At 40.5% G+C, this 22,779-nt stretch overlaps 1 protein-coding gene across 4 annotated transcripts; it reads left to right on the top strand.

Annotated features, from left to right (window-relative positions):
• Positions 1-7,784: 7,784 nt before the first annotated feature.
• Positions 7,785-22,751, top strand: AKAP17A (A-kinase anchoring protein 17A). Of its 4 annotated transcripts, none has more exons than XM_080613038.1 (6): positions 7,785-7,908; positions 8,267-8,357; positions 8,757-9,499; positions 11,588-11,736; positions 12,792-13,032; positions 14,471-22,751. In XM_080613038.1, exons 1-6 carry the CDS (start codon positions 7,903-7,905, stop codon positions 15,398-15,400), a joined length of 2,160 nt encoding a protein of 719 aa, XP_080469164.1. In that variant the 5' UTR covers positions 7,785-7,902; the 3' UTR covers positions 15,401-22,751. The 4 variants fall into 4 exon arrangements, with proteins under 4 accessions (XP_080469164.1, XP_080469167.1, XP_080469165.1 ...); XM_080613041.1 differs by having other exon boundaries at positions 7,850-7,908; positions 8,267-8,398; XM_080613039.1 differs by lacking the exon at positions 7,785-7,908 and adding an exon at positions 7,991-8,011 and having other exon boundaries at positions 8,267-9,499.
• Positions 22,752-22,779: the final 28 nt, after the last annotated feature.

Genomic DNA, 22,779 nt, shown 5'->3' with positions numbered 1-22,779 from the left:
TATGCCCCCCTCTTTTTCACTGGGCTAGAGTTTGTGCTACAGTGCCAATGCTCCTTCCACAAGACCCTCTTTGAAGTTTAGTCTCTCACTTTAAGTTACATTCAATTTTTCCTCTATTAGGCTGTTCTCCTGTTAGTGATCTTCAAGGTGAAACTTCAGTTTTGAATATTAATATTTGTTTTCTTGCTTGGTCATTATCTATATAAGCTAAATTTTATACTATTGCTATCTATGGTTTTTTTCTGTATTGCCTGTATTTCATTGTTCTTCACTTGTTATCTGAACTCAGATACAACCTAGTTACTGTGGGGCACACTGCTTGGACTCATGTGTCTTTTAGAGTATAAATGAAGGTCAACAAAGAGATTAACACACTCTTTGTACAGAAGCCTACCTAAAAGACACTGCGCCAGACAAGCATTTTTCTTTGCTTTGGTGCAACATCAAAATTTGCAGCCAGTTTCCTGCACAGAGAAGTGGTGAGAGGGAGATGGAAAAAGAACTGGGTAAGTTTTGCCTTTCTGCTGTTTCTCACTTTAAACTAGCACGCAATTTAATTAAAGTGATTCTGAGTCAGTCAATGCAGAACCTAAAGTGACATACACAAGCATTGACCTCAATTGCTTCATATACACTTTATTGCACTTTTTTTGTGAAGAGTTACAAATGACCTCTTGCAGTGTAGGCTGCAGCAGACTAAAATATGGCATTTGCCCCAGCTCCTGCATAGCTCAGTAAGTGGGGCTGTGCATGAGGACAGCAGAGGTGTAAACAGATAGATTTCTCCTGCCTCTGCTTGTGGTATTTAATCTTCACTAAAAGAGCCAAACAGGTAGGTGCAGCTGATAATATCTTAAACTGAGGCAGTGACTTCTGCCTGATTCTGGCTGGGGAATTAGTTATCATCTGCCCACAGCCAACTGGCAGCTGGGGGAAGGAGGAGGCATTGGGCAAACCTCCCCATTAACATAGATAAAATCATTTGGGTCAGCTAAGCTGGAGCTGGGTGACTGGCATTTGCCTTCTTGCATGGGAAAGCTCTTATAGGAACTCCTTCACTGTCAGATCAGCAAACATGGTTGTCTTTCACCAGCACCACTGAATTCAGCAGGGGATACCTATAACTTGTCTAAAATAAAATACCTGAAAAAGAGGTTAAGCCAACGCGAAAGTAATTGAAAAACACTGTGTATGCAAATTAAAATTTCCCCATGTACTTCTTACAAGTAGCATCACAGGGACTTAGACCTCAGCATCACACAGGCTGTAGAATATCATCCCCTTAAGGGGAATCTCATCCCCTTGAGAATATCATCATGCCTCGAGATCAGTTATTGCCATCTGAGCAACAGACCTTTGAGAAAAGCATTGACAACAAATTTTGTGTACAGGACAATTTAGGTGCTAAACCCAATTTCAGTTATCTTTTAAACTCATCAGTTTGAACAGTAGTAAACACTATGACATTTCTGGACTGAAAGAGTTTGCTAGAAACCAAACACCTCGGGTTCATAACAGGCTTATACATTTGTGTTAAGAATATTCTGTTTCAACTATGTTGTAAAAATGTGCCCTGATGATTTTGGTCATGGGCTTGTTTCCTTTCGGGCTGATAAAGGAACTTAGGCTTCCTACCTCATCTAAAGAAGCCTATGAATGATGAAGGTCCTGTAATCCTCCCACCATAAGGCTCCTAAAAGAAAAATAAACTACTTCATCCCTGGGAGAGAGAGCTTCAGCATTTGCCTTCTGCAGAGAGCTGAGATGAAGACTCCAAATCCATACCCAACTTCAGTTTTGAGTAGTTTAAGCTCCTCTGGCTTTTTAGAACCTCACTTAAGACATCTGATTCTCTGCACTGTATGCAGGTGTGCCCCTATGGAGCAACAGCTTCACACTTCAAACTTAAGCATCACCATACTTAATTCCTTTAGCTGGAAAGTATTTATGCAGAAACTCTGACGGAGCGAAATTCAATTTCAGTCTCTTGGATAAGCATCTCAACAATCAAATTGCTTTCTTTTGCATACTGCAGAGAGTTACTTTCAGCTGTCATGCACTTCGACTTTGCAGGCCTCAAGAGTTTATTCTTAAAAGGATGCTGCTTTGCTCTTAAACTGATGTGCATATATCTCTAAACTCAGTGTTTTCGCAAGAACATATAAGAATCTCAGTGAAAGACAAGCAGACCACAAAAAAGGAATGCTGAACTGAGGTTCAAGGCAACTGCAAACATTACCTTAAAACTTTATACTTTCCTGAAAGCTTGTGATCAGCAGAACTTCTTAAAAAGAGTCATGGTCCCTGATAAACTGGTTGAGATTAAAAGAACAACATCCATCTTTGTAAAGAAAATTGCAGTAGCCCAGCTCTGTACAGAAGGATGATAGAGTTGCAGATAATCACTTATGTAGAATTTAAATTCTTCAAGTCCTCTTACTATACCATAACCCACAATATACAATAAGCCATGTACATGTAAAATATTTAAACATATAATCAGAAGGAAAGAAACATGAAAAAAGTCCAGCCTTTAGCTCAAAAAGCAAAGACTTACTCAAAGAGGTAACAGTGCTCTGGAATGCTAGCAAGCCAGAGAAATATCACTGAAATCTAGAGGAGATACCAATTTATTACACTACCTATGTTTACCAGTGAAAGGTAAAGTGGGCAATTGAAACTACAGACAAAAAGTTCTTTGGCTTTGCAGCATGGCCCAGACAGATTTATTTTCTACAATGCCTTTTAAACAAAACAATCTGGCTGTTATCATGACTTCCCCTTTTTATAGGTCAAAGGATCTTGTTATCGTGACATTTTCCCTTTTCTAAATAATACCCTATGACTCATAATTAAGTACCCTTGCACTAACCTAAAAAGATTTTTGCTCCTTTGGTGCAAAGCTGGATTCATGTTGTTATTTCATACCAAATTAGGAGACAACAATTAGACTGTAGTACATGTAGATGAAAATACACTGTTAAGTTAGAATTAATTTCTTCTTTTATAATTAAACTTATTTGATGCAGATCCTTTTATTATCTCCCCACTTGCAGAAAACTGTCACTTTATCCTTCAAATGGGACTGTCATTACATTAGAGATTATTACTGTCCAAAGTTATGAAATATAAGGCAATCTTCCTTCTCCTCCTGGCACCTCTTCCCATCATGCCTATAATATTACTGCAAACAGAATAGGAAAATGTAGGTTAACTAGAAAACTAATGGGAAAAGTTTTATTCCATTCACTTATTGCAGAACACCCAGTTAGGAAAAACAGCTCATCTGCAGTGATGCTGTGGGGCTTGCAGAGAGAATATTGGAAATTCCCAAGATTTATGTAAATATCTAGACGCTGGCAGAATAAGTAACTTCTACAGAGAGCTGATGTATCGGATTTTCATGTGCTGCAGTTCAAGACAAAACTACACTATACCTGAAGCTGATGTCACTAGAATAGAGTTGTTAGCCTTATTTCTCCTTACTTTCACATTTTCTGCCACTTGCTGACAACTCACCATTTCTTACTCAGCTTAGTCTTCACAGCACTCATATCTTTCTTCATAGTTCTGCCTCATGATAAAGATGGTTAGAAATTAATGATTGAAAGGCTTCAATATAATACTGACAGCTGCAAGAATTGTTGCTTAGACGTGCAATGGATGATTTCTAATGTTCTATCATACAAATATTGCAGAAATGCCTTCGTTTGTCACAGGGATCAGCATTTTTTTTAAATGTTAGATATCCATTTTATTTTTCATTTTGATTATAGTTTGCATACATACATGTATGTGGGTGCATATATAGATAGATGTATGCAGGTAAGTATACAAGTATATACATTTTGTGGGCCAGAAACAAACTTTGATCAAACTTGTCAGTGATTTGGGCCACCTGATGATTATTTCAGCTGTCTTAGTATAAATCTGGTCAACACAAATTACTCTAAGACATTTTTTTAAGATGTAAAGGTTAAAAGGTTTAAGATGTAAAGGTTGACAGCGCATTCTGAGACATGTTGACAGTATCTGTCAGTATGAAACCAGCAGTGTTATGAGGAAATCAAATGTGATCTGGCCTGTTCATTCTCTCTTTGTTTATCTTTTCAGGTTTCACAATCAGACCCTGGGAAATGAGGACGGATTGTCAGGAGCAAAAAGCAATAATAATGAAAACTCAGCACAGCATCTGTCACTGATTCCCCTGACCTCCCCGATGTGTGTGTGTTGGGAAGCAAGGCTGGGTTACAGGCAGAGCTGTTGAAACAGGGAATTGATGCCATAGTCACTTATACTTATGCAAGATCTACCAAAATTCCTCTGGTCTTTCTGGATTAGGTGAAACATAAGTGGGGAGGGCAGGCTGAACTTACAGAGGGGATCCTGTCTGCTTAAAAGCTCTTCAGAAATTCATAGTTCTACAAATGTAACAATTCAGTTTCACCTCTTTTAAAAATTCTTTGGTGTGTCAACAGTCACACTAGTACAGAATTTCATGGAATTCTTCCTTTTGTCAAAAGGGACATACTATTGGGGAAAGTTACTGGTATTAACTCATTATTCTTCTCTGCTTCAGAAATAGATGAAGAGATAGGCCAATAGCTCTTGCATTTCACTCCATAAATTGCTAAGAAAAAATTTGTATTGTCCTCTTCTTCCACTTTAAACAGAATACAACAATTAGGCCTGTGCAGAACCAGCCACAGGAAGTGATGGTTAATTCCAGTTAATTGGAATTGCGCTGCATCAGAACATCAATATTAATTCTAATGCTATGCATTCTTTCCAAGGTAGACAATCTCTTACACACCCACACTTCACTGACACACGGCACTCAGTTAGATTAAAAAAAAAATAATTATTAGAGCTAATGAAAGGAAATTGAATGATTTGTAGAGCCATTTCTTACTATGGGAAAGAAAACAATATATTCCAGATTCATTTCTTTGTTCTTACCCACTTTTGGGATTAATTCTGCTTTGTGAAGAGTGGCTATTTAGAGTCTAAAAACAACACTGAAATGGCTCTTCAACAATCACAGAATCTTCATCTGAGAGATTCTTCTGTGCTGCTTCCTCCATCTCCAAGTACTATTCATAAACTGTTCAACTGCACAATGAATCATTTTGTTTTCTCTCAGAGTAAGAGAGAATAAAAAGATATCCCCTGTTCAGTGACAACAATCAGAAATCATATTGAAAGTAAAGACAGGGTGCCATATACTCTAACTGCTTCTAAAAATACATGTGCTAGGAGTATTGCTGGATACCATATAGTAGAAAAGATTTAGATGAGATGAATCATTCTCTAACATGTTCAAGAGGTTCCACTTAAACTTGAGAAGAAGCTTCTTCTCAGTGAGGGTGACGGAACACTGGAACAGGCTGCCCAGGGAGGTTGTGGAGTCTCCTTCTCTGGAGACATTCAAAACCCGCCTGGACACATTCCTGTGTAACCTTATCTAGGTGTTCCTGCTCCGGCAGGGGGATTGGACTAGATGATCTTTTGAGGTCCCTTCCAATCTCTAACATACTGTGATACTGTGATACATCTAAGTTTTAAACTAAAAAGAGTTTTTCTTCTTCTTTGGTGTGTTTTGGAGAGGAAGATAGAAGGAAAGAAAAGAAATGGAATTATACTGGGTTGTTGTTTTATGTTATATAAACATCCACGTAACATCTTGCGTCCATTACCACAAATGACCATTAAGGCCAAGAAAACAGGGCATTTCAGGAAAAGCAGGAGAAGCACACAGATAAGACCATGTGTAGTTAGGAGAGTTATATCCTCTTCCAAGAAAGGAAGAGTGTGATCTGCATTCTGGCATGAATACAAAACCTGGTATCTGCTGTTTATAGTCTATTTTAATTGTGTTTATGAATAGATCTATTATATATATGTAAATAACAAGTGCTCCCTCTAGTGAACTTTTGTGGGATTCAGTGTTGTACCTACAACAGATCAGGAAGTTTATAGGCAGAAGTGGACCTATAAGGATGCTGGGGAGGGACTCTTCATTAGGGACTGTAGTGATAGGACAAGGGGTAACGGGTTAAAACTTAAACAGGGGAAGTTTAGATTGGATATAAGGAAGAAATTCTTTACTGTGAGGGTAGTGAGGCACTGGAATGGGTTGCCCAGGGAGGTTGTGAATGCTCCATCCTTGGCGGTGTTCAAGGCCAGGTTGGAGAGAGCCTTGGGTGACATGGTTTAGTGTGAGGTGTCCCTGCCCACAGCAGGGGGGCTGGAACTAGATGATCTTAAGGTCCTTTGCAACCCTAATTATTCTATGATTCTAAGTGATACCTTCTATTAGTCTATCTGTTGAAGTCAGAAAAAAAGTACAATATTTCAGACATGCTAGATGGCTTTTAAGGTTGGTAGTGCAATATATTTGTCAGTCGGGGAGAGACAATGTCTTACAGTAAAAACCAGATTTACATATGCTGTAGCACCTAGATACAGTCCCTCACAGATGTTTACTTCATCCTTCCTCTCCCTAGTAGGTGTGATACCTTTGCTTTAGTGACTTACACTTCAGACTCTGAAACCTGAAGGGAGACATTTCATTTAGGTATCTCACTACAGTGAAAAAATAATAATAAAAATAACTCATCTGCCCAACACAGAATGCATTGGAGCAGAGACACTGCTTACCCTTGCCACTGCAGTACTGATGCTCGATTACATCTTTTAAAAGTAACGTACATTATCACTACTTCTTCTTGCCCATATGTTTGACAATATTATTAAATGTAATGCTTGAAACAGTTCTTTCATCAGAAAATCAGCCTATGAAAACTGTCGCAGGTGTGGCTGCTGTCATAGCATGGGTAACCTCAATTCTGGTATTTTGCAGCTTTTGAGAGCATTTATTTACCCTTTTATTTCAAAATACAGAATATTAATTTCTGCCACAGTCTGAGGCTATCATAATGCACAGGATTATAAATCTTTGCCATACACAGTGTCTCACTGCACTGCTACTGAAACTTCCTGGAATGTAACTAGATCTGCTTTGTGCGCACCCAATTGCAAGTCTGTAGGAGAAAGTATGATATACTATGCAGGGACTCTTAGACTACACAGCACAAACTATTTCATGCTGTTTACAGTAGCAGTAGTTTCTGCTTTTACACTATCACTTAACTAAACCATAGAAGAAACAAGAGCAGAACCAGCAGTTACCAGCATCTGCGATGTGAAATAGCACCTCTGCACAAGGGCTGTGGTCTTGCTGCAGCTGCTGGGTTGGTTGATGGTGAACTCCTGCACCATTTTCACTGATGTTTTATAGTCATTATTTCCACACAGTGGCTAGCACCAGCCTGCCGTTAAAGGTTACTGCAGTCTTGGTTTCTCAAGTGATGGGACCTGGTTGGAAAGGACCTTAAAGCTCATCCAGTTCCGATCCCACTGCCATTGGGCAGGGACACCCTCCACTAGCCAGGTTACTCAAAGTCCCGTGCAGCCTGAAGTTGAATGCTTTCAGGGATGGGGCAGCCACAGGTTCTCTGGGCAACCTGTTCAGTGCCTCACCACCTTCATACTGAATAACTTCCTCCTATCTAATCTAAATCTAAACGTTCCCCACTGGGAAGCAGCCCCGTTCGCACTTGCCGGGTGCACGCACACGGACCGCGCCAAACATCGCGTGTATCTGACGGACAGCCCGGCCTGCCCCTAGCAGCGGTACTCCTTTCGGAGAGCCCTCACCGCGGTCCCGCCCCGCCGCCAGGCGCCGCTGGAGCGCCGCTGCCATAGAGATCGCTGCCATAGAGAGAGTGCCTGCTCCTTGCCGGCTGGGCAGTCTTCCGCTGTGCGAAAGCGGAAGAGGCCTGGCGGTGCGCGGAGGGGCGCGGGCGAGGGTACGCAGCGGCGGCGGAGCCAGCCTGGTGGATGCCGGTGAGGTTGGGCGCAGGTGGGATCCGTGCGGGGGGCTGGGCTCTGGTGGTCCGGAGACGCGTACAGGAGGAGAAGGAGAAAGAGGAGAGGGAGAAGGGTGTTGGTAATGCTGCCCGGCCTTGTCCCTTTCGGGGCGGGGGGCCTTCCTCGCCGGCTTGTCTCCGGGCTCTCGCCCCGCCGCCTGGGCTCCTCCCATCAGTGGCGGGTGGCGGTTGCCGGCTTTCCCGCAGCTGGTGGTGGTCGCTGGCTCCGGTGCGGCTCACGGAGCTCCCCCGCCTCCTACTTCTGCGGCTCCTGGGAGGGAGGGTGGTGGGACTTCAGGCCTTTAAATAAACGGAGTGTTTTTCTCTCGTTGCAGACACCTTTCAAGTCTTCCTGCTGGAGGAGATGGGCTCTGCCTTGGCGCCGGCCTGCTGGGGTTTGCTGGTTGTTACGTAAACTTCAAAGCGGTGTGACATTGCTCTGCCAGTCCCTTCCTTCCTGAGAAAGGGTAGCTGCTTTCTGAGCTATCACATACCAACTTCATGTATCCCTAAGATTGTCATCAGCTTCTTGGTTTTTTTGTTTCTTCTGTTTTTTTCCGGAGGCCTTACTTGGGTCTTATTGCTTATAGGCTTTAGTAGTCATAAAGTAATTTAAGATGTTTGTCCTACTCAGTTTTAACTCTGTAATTGACTCTTGTACTAAGAGACATTGTTTTAACTTGGGATTGGTTAAATGGCCAAAGAATTCAATTATTTATGGATAAGGGCTGTTTTATTTGACTAGTGTTGGCCTGTGACTTAAACTCGCATCTTTTATTTCTTTTATCCTGTGCTTTTTCTGTGTTATGGCTGCTGCAACAATAGTTCATGATACATCAGAAGCTGTAGAGCTCTGTGCTCCCTGTGGGTTATACCTTAAACCCATTACAAAAATGACCATCAGTGTGGCACTTCCTCAGCTGAAACAACCAGGAAAATCCATTTCGAACTGGGAAGTGATGGAAAGATTGAAAGGAATGGTGCAAACTCATCAGTTTTCCACTCTGCGGATTTCTAAAAGCACAATGGATTTCATCCGGTTTGAAGGAGAGGTTGAAAATAAAAGTTTGGTTAAATCTTTCCTGGCATGCCTCGATGGCAAAACAATAAAGCTGAGTGGCTTCTCTGACATTTTGAAAGTCCGTGCTGCAGAATACAAGATTGATTTTCCAACCAGGCATGACTGGGACTCGTTTTTCCGTGATGCAAAAGATATGAATGAAACTTTGCCTGGGGAAAGGCCAGATACTATTCACTTAGAGGGCTTACCTTGTAAGTGGTTTGCAGCAAAAGACTCTGGCTCTGAGAAGCCAAGTGAAGAAATCCTTATAAAAGTGTTCAGGAACTTTGGAGAAATACGTAATGTGGACATACCCATGCTGGACCCGTACAGAGAAGAAATGACTGGCAGGAATTTTCACACCTTCAGTTTTGGAGGCCATTTAAATTTTGAAGCTTATGTTCAGTATCAAGAGTATGCAGGTTTCATTAAGGCCATGAATGCCCTGCGAGGGATGAAGCTGATGTATAAAGGTGATGATGGCAAAGCAGTGGCTTGCAATATAAAGGTGAGAAACTGCAGGCTGTTTTTTGGTGAGAGACCAAGTGCAATTGTTATGTCCCTAGTGCTTAAAACCTACATCTGTATACTGTAGTGATGACAACAGGTAACACTAAAAGCACAAGCGTAGTTTTATGGAGCAGCTATAATATTATATTTAAAGGGAAATGATGCAAGAAAGAGGTGGTGTTAAACTGTGAATAAAGTGGGGAGGTGGTGTTGTTTTTCTTTTTTAATGAGACAGTTCTAGAAAGAGCTGCTTGATGGAAGGACCAAGTATGCAAAAATGACCTGCTGAATAGTTTTTAGAAAGCAATATATGTTTATATATTTTGTTATTTAATTTAAAATTCTAATTCTGAGCAAGTTCAGACATACTTCACCAGAAGGCTGACTTTAAAGCACATTGTTTTCTCCTGTGTTCACTACAGATAGAAAGATCTGGGGAGAATTTCACAACCTCTGTGTTTGGTTCCTGCACTCATAATGAGGTCTACCAGACAAGTGTCAGAACTCTGAAGTTCAATAGCATGTGGCTGGTACAGCCTGGGGAAGACACAGTTAATCATTAGTGTGCTTCACATACAGAAAGGCGCCACAAAAATTTAAGTGATAACATTAATCTGAAGCACAATTTGCTGTGAATGCATATTTACATACTGAGTTTTCTAGATCTATTTTTTCTGTAACCTCATTATCTTAGAAAAGACAGCTATGACAGGAGAGAACAAGACAGTCTTTTCAGATGTACTATCTATGAAAGCACTGCTCTAAGAACTTGCTCCAATATGTTTGGAGGTGGTCTGTGCACATACGTATCAGCTGAGTGAAATGTTTGCAGATCTATTTCAGTATGCTCAGTAGTCATTCACCAAATCAGAAAGTGAATTTCAGAAAAAAAGCTTGAGTATTCCTGTGTGTAATGTGGGAACATGCAAATATTTAGTCAGTGTAAGTAAAATACTGTAATCTTTTATCTTCTTGTCAACGGTGGTCGGTTGGAAGCTGTTTGTACCTTGACCCTCAAGGTTTTCAAGGGGATGTGAAATTCAAAGTGTCACTTACATGCAGGGTATCAGGGTTACCAAATTTAGTTTGGCTGTGTAGAACACAGTTTGGCAGCTGTCCTGGGGGTTGATAGGAAAGAGAGAGGGCTGTCTTCGCAACTGTGCAGTCAGGATAGATCTCTTTCATACAAGGTCACACCTTGCCTGTCCTTTTAGCCTGTTAGTGAAATACCATTTTATGTAGAGCCTGGGTGAATTAAGCTGCAGAGTATGTGCTACTTGTTCTCTGCACCATGGTTCATGACCATGGGCCTGTGGAAATGTATTATAGATCTTCCTGCCTGCACACAGGTGGTACCTAGAATGGGAGATTAGGATACGAGCCCTGGTGTCCTGTTCCAGCATGCAGATAGACATGGCCAAGTTGTGCTCATATGTCATATAAGATGAGCATTTTCCCAGGTCTCAGTGCTCAGATGTGTGTGACATCCTTTTCTTTCATGTTCCCAGTCACCGACTTGCTGCTTCAGGTCAGTGTACCTCAATTTGGGAGTCTTGGTGTTAGAACTGGTGTGGAGGCACTTGCTTAAACCAGGTGCTGAATGTTGCAGAACTGTTTCTTCTGCTGAATTTAAGGATCACAGTTTTAGACAGAAAGGGAGGCCTTTATTTAGGCTTATTTTTACGTAGTGCTCTACAGTCCCTAACAGCATACAGGAGTTGAAAGAGTTCTGTATGTTTCTGTTCTGACAGATTGAAAACATTGGACTGCCAGGGCCTAAACCACACTAGGGTTTACTTTTTAATGTCAGATATGTATACAGGTGTAAATTGGCACCTGATTGTTCAAGTGTGCAGACATTTAGTTCCCAATTATCTGGTTATTGTACTCTGTACTTGCTCTGGGCACAGAGAGAAGTTCCCTTTGTTTCAAAAAAGGTTTTATATTTCTGGTTTTACTTACATTGCATTTTGGATAGTTTTGTGCTAGATTAAAATTGTTGGGGATTGTGCAGGTTGTCAGGGATTTATTTTATTTTTTTCCCCTGTCTACTTATTAAAACTGTTTTCAATTGTATCCTGTAAAGGTTTCTTTTGACTCAACGAAACACCTCAGTGATGCATCAATTAAGAAGCGTCAGCTTGAAAGGCAAAAACTTCAAGAGCTTGAAAAACAGAGAGAAGAACAAAAACGTAAAGAGAAAGAAGCTGAAGAAAAAAAGAAAGAGGAAGAAAAGTATTTATCACTTATGCCTGATTGCTAAAAATATAACTGAGCAATAACAAAACTGTAGTTGGTACTTTGTATCAGCATTGGTAAATAGAAAATAACTATACACAAGTTGGCTTTCAACTTCTACTTCTGTAGCTAAAATGGAACACTTAAAACTGGGTGAGAATGTTGTGTTCCTTTTGAGGAAATAAGGTTCAGGGATTATGACATTTGGAGAGAGTTTTACACCTTTTTTGGTTTGTTTTTTTTTTTTTTTTCCCATTAACTGTATTTCCAAGAGCTGGGAATTTAGATGTTTGTAGTCATTCTGTGATGGAAAAATGTGCATTATAATTGAAGAATAGAAAATAATACACTAGTTCTACTACCAGAAAACTTTGATACTATAAAGCTTATTTGTTGTATCCTTCAGTGCTTTTCCAGGAAACGCATGAGATACAAGCATACCTTAACAGTGACATTTTAAGAAAATATATAGGGGTGTAAATGTCATAAGACATTTACTATTCAGAATATAAACAAAAAAGGAGCAAATTGTTTCAGAGGTTGTGTGGTGTCCATTTGCCTTGATGTGTATAAATTCTCACTGGGTCATCTAATAGGAGCTGCGGATTGCAAAAATACTCAATTTCCTAAAAATCTGCCATTTGACACCTGATCTAGAAGCCCTACCATTTTTTCCCTGTGACTGAACAAAAACCCCACCAACCCCTGCACACATTCATGGGCTTGGTAGTTTTCTCACTATGATGATTCACTACCCAGTTGCCTTATGTGTTATTATCTCTGGTTGAACTGGTTTAAAAAAATAATATTTTTGTTGTAGCCATGTTTTATGTTTGGATCCCAATTTGTTTTAAAATATTGGCAGGCTGAGGGTTGTTTGCTACCACAGCTCATTATGAAAATTTTCACTGTTTTCTACTTCTGTTTTCCAATAATCAACAAGCTTTACTTAGAAACAAATTTACTTAAAGTACAAAATACACTTTTACATAGAGTAGAAGTCTAAAATTGTACCTGCCCTAGATAAGGTAAAAATATTAATCTCTTTCTAGGAAGCAGAGAGAGCTTGAAGAATATGAGAGAGAGAGAAAAAGAGAAGAAAAGTTGCGCAAGAGGGAACAGAAACAGAAAGATCGTGAAGTTCGACGGAACAAAAAGCAACTTGAAAAGCTTCAAGCTGAAGAACAGAAAAAACTGCAAGAAAAGATCAAGTTAGAAGAGAGAAAGCTCCTGTTAGCTCAGAGAAATCTTCAGTCTATTAGACTAATTGCAGAACTGCTAAGCAGGGCAAAGGTAACTTGAATATGTATTTGGGAGGCTAATGAAGAATCCAGCAGAACAAAGCCTTTTACTGACTTGGGAGGCGGTAGAGAGTGCTGTTCATTAAACAACAGATTTAGTACGTCTTTAGATACTATTTCTTAGATAAAAGTTCAGAAAAGTGCAATGAAACTGCATTTCTCCCTTGGTAAAATCTGCACAAATAGGTAAATGGAAGAGCGAACTTAAACCTGAAGTCCTAAGTAGCATTTTTTGTCCGTAAACTAATTGGCTTTATTGCTCTTAAGTGTAGTAGAAGAGTGTATAAGTATGATGAAGTGAACTAAACAGAGGGTAAAGATGCAGAGCTCCTCATTCTAATTTGAATCTGTTCCCTGTTTGGCTTTCAGCAGTTCTGTTAACTATTCTTTGCTGTTTCAGAGAATGAGCTTTCATTGATTGATGTTTGAGAATGTGCAGAATGATTTTTCTGTAGGAAAAGTACTGTCAGCTAAGGTTTTGAATGTTAGATCCTGTATGTCTAACAATATTTTTATTTTTCACTGAAGCAGCATGTCATTTGCCTAAGACTTGGATGAAGTCATGTTAGGGTGTAATGTAATGTATGTTAAGTATTTTCTGTAGAAATGAAAAACTGTGTGCCAAAGAACAGTATTTTTCCTTGATGCCAGTGTACCTCAAGAGAGTTTTTGACCTCATACAGTGCTATGTGGTCAGTTACATGCTAAGAAAAGGGAGGAATACTTCTTGCAGGCTTTATAACTTAGCAGCTGTGAAACAGAAAGGTCATCTGATCAAATAGAGCAGTGTGTTTCTTTCACTCCTAGAATTTTGAAGTCTACACTAAGCCTGTCTGGGTCAGAATAAAAGAAAAAAGTTTGAACCTTCTTTTTCAGTACCATGAGTTTCTAAAGTGGTTGAAAAAATGAGAATCAGTTTCTACTTAATGTATGTGTTTAATTATTTGGACCCATTTGGTTTTTATGGGCCCATAAGGTCATTTAGGAACCACAGATTGCAATAATCTAGGAGAAATTAATGTTTTATATTTCAAGCCTTCAAGTGCTAGCCCTGATAAATATATTTTAATACTTCAAATGTCACTTGTTGTTCTAGCTTATCATATCAAGGAGCTGTAAAGACCAAGCTTTGGTTTTGCCTTGTCAAACAGATGGGAGAAACTAACATTCAAAAGAGTTTACGGACATCAATAGTTTGAGACTATTGATGTCTCACCTAACAGCAGTTTTGTGTTAGTGCGGTTTTTTTGTTTGCTTGTGTTTTCTTTCCCTTTAAGAAGGAAACAAGTCATTTTTTTGGCAGGATGGTTCTGTTTGTTATATTTTATTTTCTTGCCAAATTGCTGCTTTTACGTTATGGTATAACTTGAAAGCATGAACAAGATTTACACATATTTTTTTGTTTACTCTTACCGTTGACTGTCTTTCAGACAGTAAAGCTTTTGGAGCAAGAACAGAATGAAGAAAGAATTTGTCTTCAGCAGCTAGAGGAGAGACGAAGGCTCCAGGAGGCTGAACTGAAACGTGTGGAAGAAGAAAAGGAAAGAGCACTGGGATTGCAGAGAAAAGAAAAGGAACTGAGGGAAAAGCTACTGAACAATCTTTTGAGCAAGAAAATGGATGCAATTAATCAAAGCAAAGAAGAAACTGAAGCATCTCAGTCTGATGTGCCGAAAACCCCTAGTGGTGTTCCACACACTGTGTCTTCCAGCTGCATCACTTCTACCTCAGGACAGGCTGTTACAAGCAAACTGGCTTCCAGCTCTGAAGGTGATGTAGCAACCTCTGAGAGTGTAAACGCTCAGTGCAAGTACTTGAATGGCAATATTAATGACAAAGTTCACGTCAAAGAAGGTCAGAAATTCCATACCACAAACTCTGAGAGGTGTTCTCAGAAAAGAAGTTCAGGGGTACTTTCATGTCTTCCTGTCAATAACCAGCAACAAAAGAGCCTCTCTAGCTCTGACCAGGATACTTGCAGGAAGGACTTGCGCTGTGAGCAGCGCAAACATAGCACAGAGCCAAGAAGGAGAAAGAGCCGGTCATGTAGTAGCGTAAACACTGATGAGAATAAGGGTAAACGAGAGAGGAACAGACACAGAAGAGATGAGAGTTACCAGGATGAAAAGCACAGGAAAGAAAGGAGGTATTATAGACAGTCTAGCAGAAGTTACAGTCCTCGACGAAGCCATAGCCCTCGTCGAAGAAGTGTAAGCCCTAGACGTTCACGTTACAGAAGAACTCACAGTAGGGAACATAAACGAGACAGACGAGAAAGAAGTCATAGCCGTAGAAGTGTGAGCAGGAGGCGGAGGCACCGGAGATCACTGAGTAAACAAAGGAGTACTTGGAGTGGGTAGTGGAGGCCTTGGCTTCTGGAGAAGCTGTGGTTGGACAAAAAGGCCAGAAAGTTGTAAACGAGACCTCATCGGTGTGACTGCTGTAGAAAATGTATTTGTTTCAACCAGCGGTTAATTTCATCTAGTCCCTGAAGTCAAGAAGATAGATGCCTGATTTTTTTTAACGTTCCTTCATGCTTTGTTGTCTCTAGGTTTCTACCACAATGTATAGGTATAACCACCTGTGCTTGTGCTTGAGTTCCTACAGTGCTAAAAGCCACCTGTTTTCTTGGTTTTCAGTTTTCTAAACCTTAATTTTAGTCAATTTAGTTTTTATTATCATCTACTTTGGCTTGAGAAGTATTGGGTGCCAGTTAGAGGAATTCCAGATGTGACAAGCATTTTCACACAGATTAGATTTAAAATGCTTTCTGGTGCATTCAATGAAATCACTTTTAACAGAGTAGAGTTTTTGCTGATTGAGATGCATAGCAGGACTTTTGCATAGTTCTTAAAACCAACTATAGAGATACACAGGATATCTTTTTTAAACTGCTGTGATTCCTTCATATATCTGTAGGGTGCCAAGCTTTGGTGCCCAAATTATTCTGGCATGTAATGCTGTTGGTATAAAACTACTTTCCATGGAAGAGAGGTGCACTGATGTAGGAAGTAAGAAGCAATGGTAAAATGGTTGAAAAGTTGTTCTGGTATTTTGTTGACATATTTGGCTTTGTAACTGCTTCAGATGGTGTATAGCCACTTGAAGCATTTTTTCAGGTACATACGGAGGTAGCCATTGTCTTTTGATAAAGGGGCCTTCTTGCTAAATTTTTTTTACTTATGGTGTTGGAAAGTAAGGCTGCAGTGTATCTTATTAAATCCATTTAAGAATACTTCTGCTTCTAAAATGCAGCTCAGGAATATTAAAAGCTATGACATTACAGTGAAAGAGTTTATTTTGCCTTTTTATGGTAAAATTAAAAAGAAACTTTCCAGTGAACTGAAGTTGCTGGTTTCGTATGTCAGTGTATTAAAATCTGCAAAAGTGTCATGCGAGAACCCATTTGCTGAAAAAAAATCACTCAACACATTTGAATAATGAAGCTCAAACACACTTCTCGATGGTCCTATGATGTGCAGCTCTGTCAACTATTATTTCATCAGTATGTGTACTCTTTATCTTCAGCCTTCAGATGCCATTTTCATCACAATGATCCATCAAATCAAAGTGTATCCGTTTCCTGCAGTGCCTGAGGAGCACGTTGAGGCTGCAGCTCAGCCGGATCCCTGGCTGGCTGATTTTGCATTACTTTCAGTGAATTCATGTGTGGGCTGTTTCTTGCTAGACCATGCTGCTGAAAGCTTGTAGTTACTAACTGTGGAAAGAATTTTGTCTTCCTGGTAATTCATGGTTTTAATGATCTCCAATTAATTCTGTTACTTCTCGAGTTTTTGTGACTTCTCTTGTTAGTTTCACCGCTGTCTTGGGGGCCAAGGGCTAGACTGACTTACCTAATCATCTCAACATCAGTAATTTCTTGAATTCTAAGTAGTTGCTTTCTGTGGAGAGTTCATTTTTCTTCTATGTCTGTTACAGTGTTAAAGGCCTATCTGCCTGATGGTAAGTTCATCTTCAGTAATGATTTAGTTAAAATCCAGTCTCATGTTGGTTGCAAGTATTCTGTAAGGTGGATGGGATGCCTGTTTGTAAATGCCTGCAATTCTGCTTAGCCTGCTCTTAAACACTGACACGCTGCCCATGGTAGCACCACTTTAAAAAGGAAAAGTGTATTCTGTCTGCAGTCACAGAAGTTAAACTAATGGCTGTTGGCACCAATGTCTTTGAGCTCCTGATTAGATTTTTACTAGAATTTCTGCAGTATATTTCTATTTAGATTTCCACTCCAATTGGTGGGTCGGGTGGGGGTCTTGATGGTGTATTATGTAAGCAACTGGGGAGATGCTGCTTTATGATGCTACGTTCGGGAAGTCATCAAGCTATGAGTGCAGTGTCATTGCCAAGAGTAGAAGGAGTTAACGCAGTGGCATTCACCAAAAAGTGTTGGAGTTGTATGAGAAGAATCCAATAGATACTGTTGTTTGATATTGAAAGAAGACTGTGGTTGTTGAGGTTTTTGCTCCAGAGAAGGCATCAAGAGCAGGTTTCATATCCCACCCCAAAATAATTAAATTCCATAAGCTCCCCTGACATTTAGGGTAATTACTGAAGCCAGGGAAGAGAGTTGTGGGGAAGATGTTCAGCTCTCAAGTTTTGATAATCATTCAGCTTAACACACTATATCCAGCACTGGCTTCATGCAATGTCCTAAAAGTGCAGTAACGTGAAATAACTCAGTTTTTTATAGTGTTTGTATTATTTCTTTTTTTCACAGCAGCCTCTGGAAGAAAAGCCTGAAAGTGTTTTGAAATCACTTGCAAATACTTTCCAAAATGCAGAGGGGGAGTGTAAAACAAGTCCGCTTTCAGTCAGACAGCTGAACCCTATCAAAACTTCTTAAAACTCCTAGTAGCTAAAGCTGCCTAATAACTGCTCAGTGCAGAGTTTTATCTAGTCTTAGCAGTATTGTTGCTCCAGGTATGTAGTTTGTATCAAAGCTCTCCAAGACCTTTTTGGTGCTGAATCCTCTGAAATCATCTATCCTTGCATTGGGCCTGCTGTGGTGAAGTTAACTTTCTTCATAGCTGCTGGTGTGGTACTGTGTTTTGGACTTGTCACACTGTTGTTAACACAGTAGTGCTTTTACCTATTGCAGAGCAGTGCTTGCACAGTGTCAAGGCTGCCTCTGTTTCTCATGTTGAGCACAACTTTCCCCTGACTGGATAGGCTAAGATTGGGAGGGAACACAGCTGGGACGGCTGACCCCAGCTGACCAAAGGGATATCCTCTGCAATATGACAGTCAAGCTCAACAATAAAAATGAGGGCTTTTGTCTTTACAAGGTTGCTCCAACACAATCTGGGCATCAGTTTGCTTGTGGTCTTTATTAATGATGGACTTTGAACTGCAAGGAGACTTGGAAAGACTTGAAACTGTACTCTTTTAATAACGTCACAAATATGTTATGTATGTCCAATATCATTCAGTTTTTAATTATGGCTGAGGTATGTGCTTGTACAAAAACCTTGATGATGCAATAACTTCAAGAATATAATTTTCGGTAGTAAACAATTTCTCTTTGCTCTGTATTACTCAGTACATTTCTACCAATTATTTTCTGGGTGTCTTAGTGTTTGAAATGACAGAACCTAGGATACCAGCAGGCTTTATAATATCTCCTAGAAGCTGAAATACCAAAGTTAACTGATACTTTTCCCTGCTCTGAAAGAGTGTTGTGATGCCAGTTGCTTGAATCTGACCTGTTTACTGACTTTCAGGAGCTGTCTAAAAGCAGATAAAACTAGTTGGTCTTTTTTCTTCCATTTCAGTGTATGTCTGAGTGACCTTGAATTCATATGAAAAGATAAGTATTTAATGTCTACCATTTTCTGGGTTAGCTGCTTTGAAGCAATGTCCTTTTGAAATTAATTTCAAACTTTGGCTAAGAAACTTTGGTCTAATTAATGGAGGAGTTCCAATAATCAGTTACTGCTCTTGTTTAATTATTGAATGTGCAGTGCTCAAATCACACTGCAGTTACAGGCTGTGATATTAAGGAAACTGAAGAGTAAAGGATTTAGCAACTAGTACTTACTAAAGACATCCCAAACTAATAAATACTTCTGAAACACTGAATTTATGTTGGTAGGGTTGAGTACTGGGTGGAGTCTAACTTAGCTACTATGCTACCTCTACTTTCAGACCTGTAGCTACTAGAAATCCAATCCAATGAGAATGCCTGCAGACTGGTCAGAGAGGATTATGTGCCAGTAGTAACCTGACTCTCTCTGCCTAGGCTTGTCATCAGTTGCATGTTACTTGGGACCGATTGTGTCAAAGTTACGTATCTTACTCCATTTGTCTGTCAATATTCAGGGTTTGGTTTGAGTGGCTTCGTTCTGGTGGGTTGTAAGCAGGAATGTAGATTTATTCACTGTTTTTTATCAGAACATCAAGGATCTGAGCAAGCAAGATTGAAAGTCTTTGTTTTTTTCTCCATTAGACTACTGTTTGAAAAGTTGGAGCCTGGATGTCAGCTTTCATCTTACTGAATGTGTGGCAGCCCCAGGGGTATAGGGTGGAAATGCGGAAAGAAATCTCAAGCCTGTGGGATCCCACCTTGCTCATGAGGATGTATAGGGTCCAGAAGTGTATGCATCATTCTAATGATACAAGGTAGCATGTGACCTCTTATCATTTGAGGATGGGGACCCTGGTTACAACAAACCACTTGCAGAAAGGCCTTAGCTGCAGTGGGTGAGAAGGTGGTGGGCCAGAGCTCCTGTAAAGTAATTTTGATGTATAATTCAAATTGCCAGAAGTAATTGCTATTAGTAAGGAGTGGTTACCAAAGAGATGACCGTGTTCATGTTTTCATCTACTTGACTCTACCTTCGAAGAGTAATGTGTTCAATGACCTAGAATAAGGGCATATGGATGATTAGGTATGCATATAAAAACATTTGATGTTATCTGGAAGCACCGTCTTGAAAGCTGTTAGTGAAAATGGGATTTTTTTGCAGTGAGCACAGGGCTATACCAGGGACTGTGAATCTGTAACTGCAAACCAGTGAGACTTGATCACTGACCACACCAGTGTTAGCTTTAGGGCAGTTCTGGAACATGTATCGAATTGTGTAACAGACTATTACCACTGCTCCTGTTTGATAGCAGAGGTAGAGATGGGAGAGTCTATATAAGAGAACAATTAAGCCAACTAGTTTGGCAGATGTCTTAAGTCATAAATGGGTGAGCAAATGACCACTGTTGTCTTCTATTGCTATGCAAATTAAGGGTGGGGTTTTATTATAATTAAGAGGTAATATATGTATTGCCTGTGTTTTGATCTGGTATTCTGACTTTCAGGTTTGTTATAATTTGGATACAACACCCATTTCATTAAGCATATGTTGCATTCTGTTGCTCTGGCCCTTCTCAGCCCAATGAACATGTCTCCTGGGTTCAGCAGCAGCAGTCAGTTTTTCTCCTTCTTAGTAGCTGGTGCAGTGCTGTGGTTTTGACTTTTGGCCTGGGAATAATACTGATAAAGCCGATGTTTTCAGTTAGTGGTCAGAATGTTTACCCTGACCAAGGACTTTGTGAGTCTCATGCTCTGCCAGGGAGGAGGAGAAGCCGGGAGGAAGCAGGGACAGGACACCTGACCCAAACTAGCCAAAGAGGTATTCCATACCACAGCACGTCATGCCCAGGGATGTAACTGGGAGTTACCCAGAAGGGCACGTGCTCTTTTCTGTCGGGCTCTTTTCCAGCGGGCGGTATCGTATTCTCTTCCCTTGTTATTTCCCTTATCATTATTATTATTGGTGGCAGCAGTAGTGATTTGTGTTATACCTTAGTTACTGGACTGTCCTTATCTCAACCTGTGGGAGTTACATTCTTTCGATTCTCCTCCCCATCCCTCTGGGGGAGTCGGGGGGGGGAAGTAGACTGCGTGGTTCTAATTTACGGCCTGGGCTTAAACCATGACAACATGGTATTGGCAGAATGTATCTTTTGCTGCCTCAAAAAATTTGCAGAATTGTCTCTAGTGTTGGTACAAAGCAGCAGTCTAGTTGCAGATGATCCTTCAGAATGGGGTGTGCAGCATGGATTCCTCTAGTGTCTTACATTCCTACACATGTAAGTATTATTACTGTTAAAGGGAAGTGTACCTCTTGGGTTTTTGGTTTTTTGGTTGTTTGGTTGGGTTTTGGCTTATAATGGGCTCTTGAGGCTTCTTTGAAATGGTACGCACCACCATCCTTTTTACTTCAGTCACAGCACAGAAAATAAATCTGGATGGTTTCCCCCTCACATGCTGTATCCTCTGAACACGTCTCCTGCTGCCTCACAAAAACCTCATAGATTAGGTCAAACAAATGCTTTGTCATAGTATTAGGTTATAAACCTTTTGAAGAGTCAAGGCTGATCAGAATTGTTTTCTAATTGATATTTAATCTAGTTGCATGTGTACTGTGGCACCTGCAAAATGAGCTCTACCTGCCCTGAGTGGGATGCCCAGAGCCACTTTTTCATTTCCTGCTCCCCTTTCCCTCCCTCCATGGTGGAATGGGGGAGAGAACCAGAAGATTAAAAGTGGGAAAACCCCTGGACTGAGATAAAGACAGTTTAACAGGTAAAGCAGAAGCTGCGCACAAACAAAGCAAAATAAGGAACTGATTCAGTGCTTCTCATGGACAGGCCGGTGTTCCTCAGGAAAGCAGGGCTCCATCACGTGTAACGGTTACTTGGGACAACAAATGCTATCACTCTGAACATCCTCCCCTTCCTTCTTTCCCCAGCTGAGCATGATGCTATATATTATGGGATATCCCTTGGGTCATTTGGGGTCACCTGTCCCAGCTGTGCCCCCTCCCAGCTCCTTGTGCACCCTCTGCCTACACACTGATGAGGTGAGGAGCGGAAGAGGCTTTGACTCTGTGTAGGCACTGCTCAGCAGTAACAGCAGCATCCCTGTGATATCAGCACTGTTTCCAGCACAAATCCAAAACATAGCCCTATGCCAGCTTCTATGAAGGAAATCACCTCAGTGGAAATTGCCATAGTTGCAAACGGCGTAAGACTGTATGAAAATGTTTCAGGTGAGTCACCAGGTGAAGACTTCAGGGATGGTTGCCCATGCCAAGCCACGAGAATGCTTCTTTCTGACGCTCTTTGAAGAAATAGAGGAGTGTGTTACCAGATTAGCAAGTGTAAAATGGTCTGTGCAAGTCAGTTGCATGTCCACTGACTGCCTTTATGATGCTTGACAGAATGCAAGTAATTTCTGACATGAGAGCCTGCCTCAGCTGCTGTCCATCTTGGTTTTATTTTTGCATTTCTCTCTAGAGTTTTGACCTCTGCCATTCTTAGCTAGTGAACTTGTCTGTCCTAAGGGAGTGTATGCCTCTTTGCTGGGACTTTCCTCTGACAGAGATCTCAATGAGTATTTGGTTGAATTATTTGTTGAGCAATTATTTGCAGGCCCAGAAGTTAAACCAAGAATTACTCTGGATTGCTTGTGATAGACTTTGGATGAGGCATTCTCAATCAGTTTTTCCAATAAGAAAAACTGAGGAGAAGAGAGGGCTTGCTTCAGAGTAACCTGGATATACAGGATTTCCTACCCACTCCAAATGTTTGTCAGTAATATACATGATGTAAACAGGGAAAAAATAAAATTGGTGTCAAAAATTGACAGAAGCGTATCATGTTAGTAGGGTAATGCATATGTTGTAAAACATGAGAAGAATTACAAGTTACAAAGAGGAAAATGAAT

This window comes from Psittacula echo (genome assembly GCF_963264785.1).
Source record: "Psittacula echo genome assembly, chromosome: 3".
NCBI classification, from domain to species: domain Eukaryota; kingdom Metazoa; phylum Chordata; class Aves; order Psittaciformes; family Psittacidae; genus Psittacula; species Psittacula echo.
Note: the sequence above shows the minus strand (reverse complement) of the source record. Positions and strands in the feature narration are given on the sequence as shown.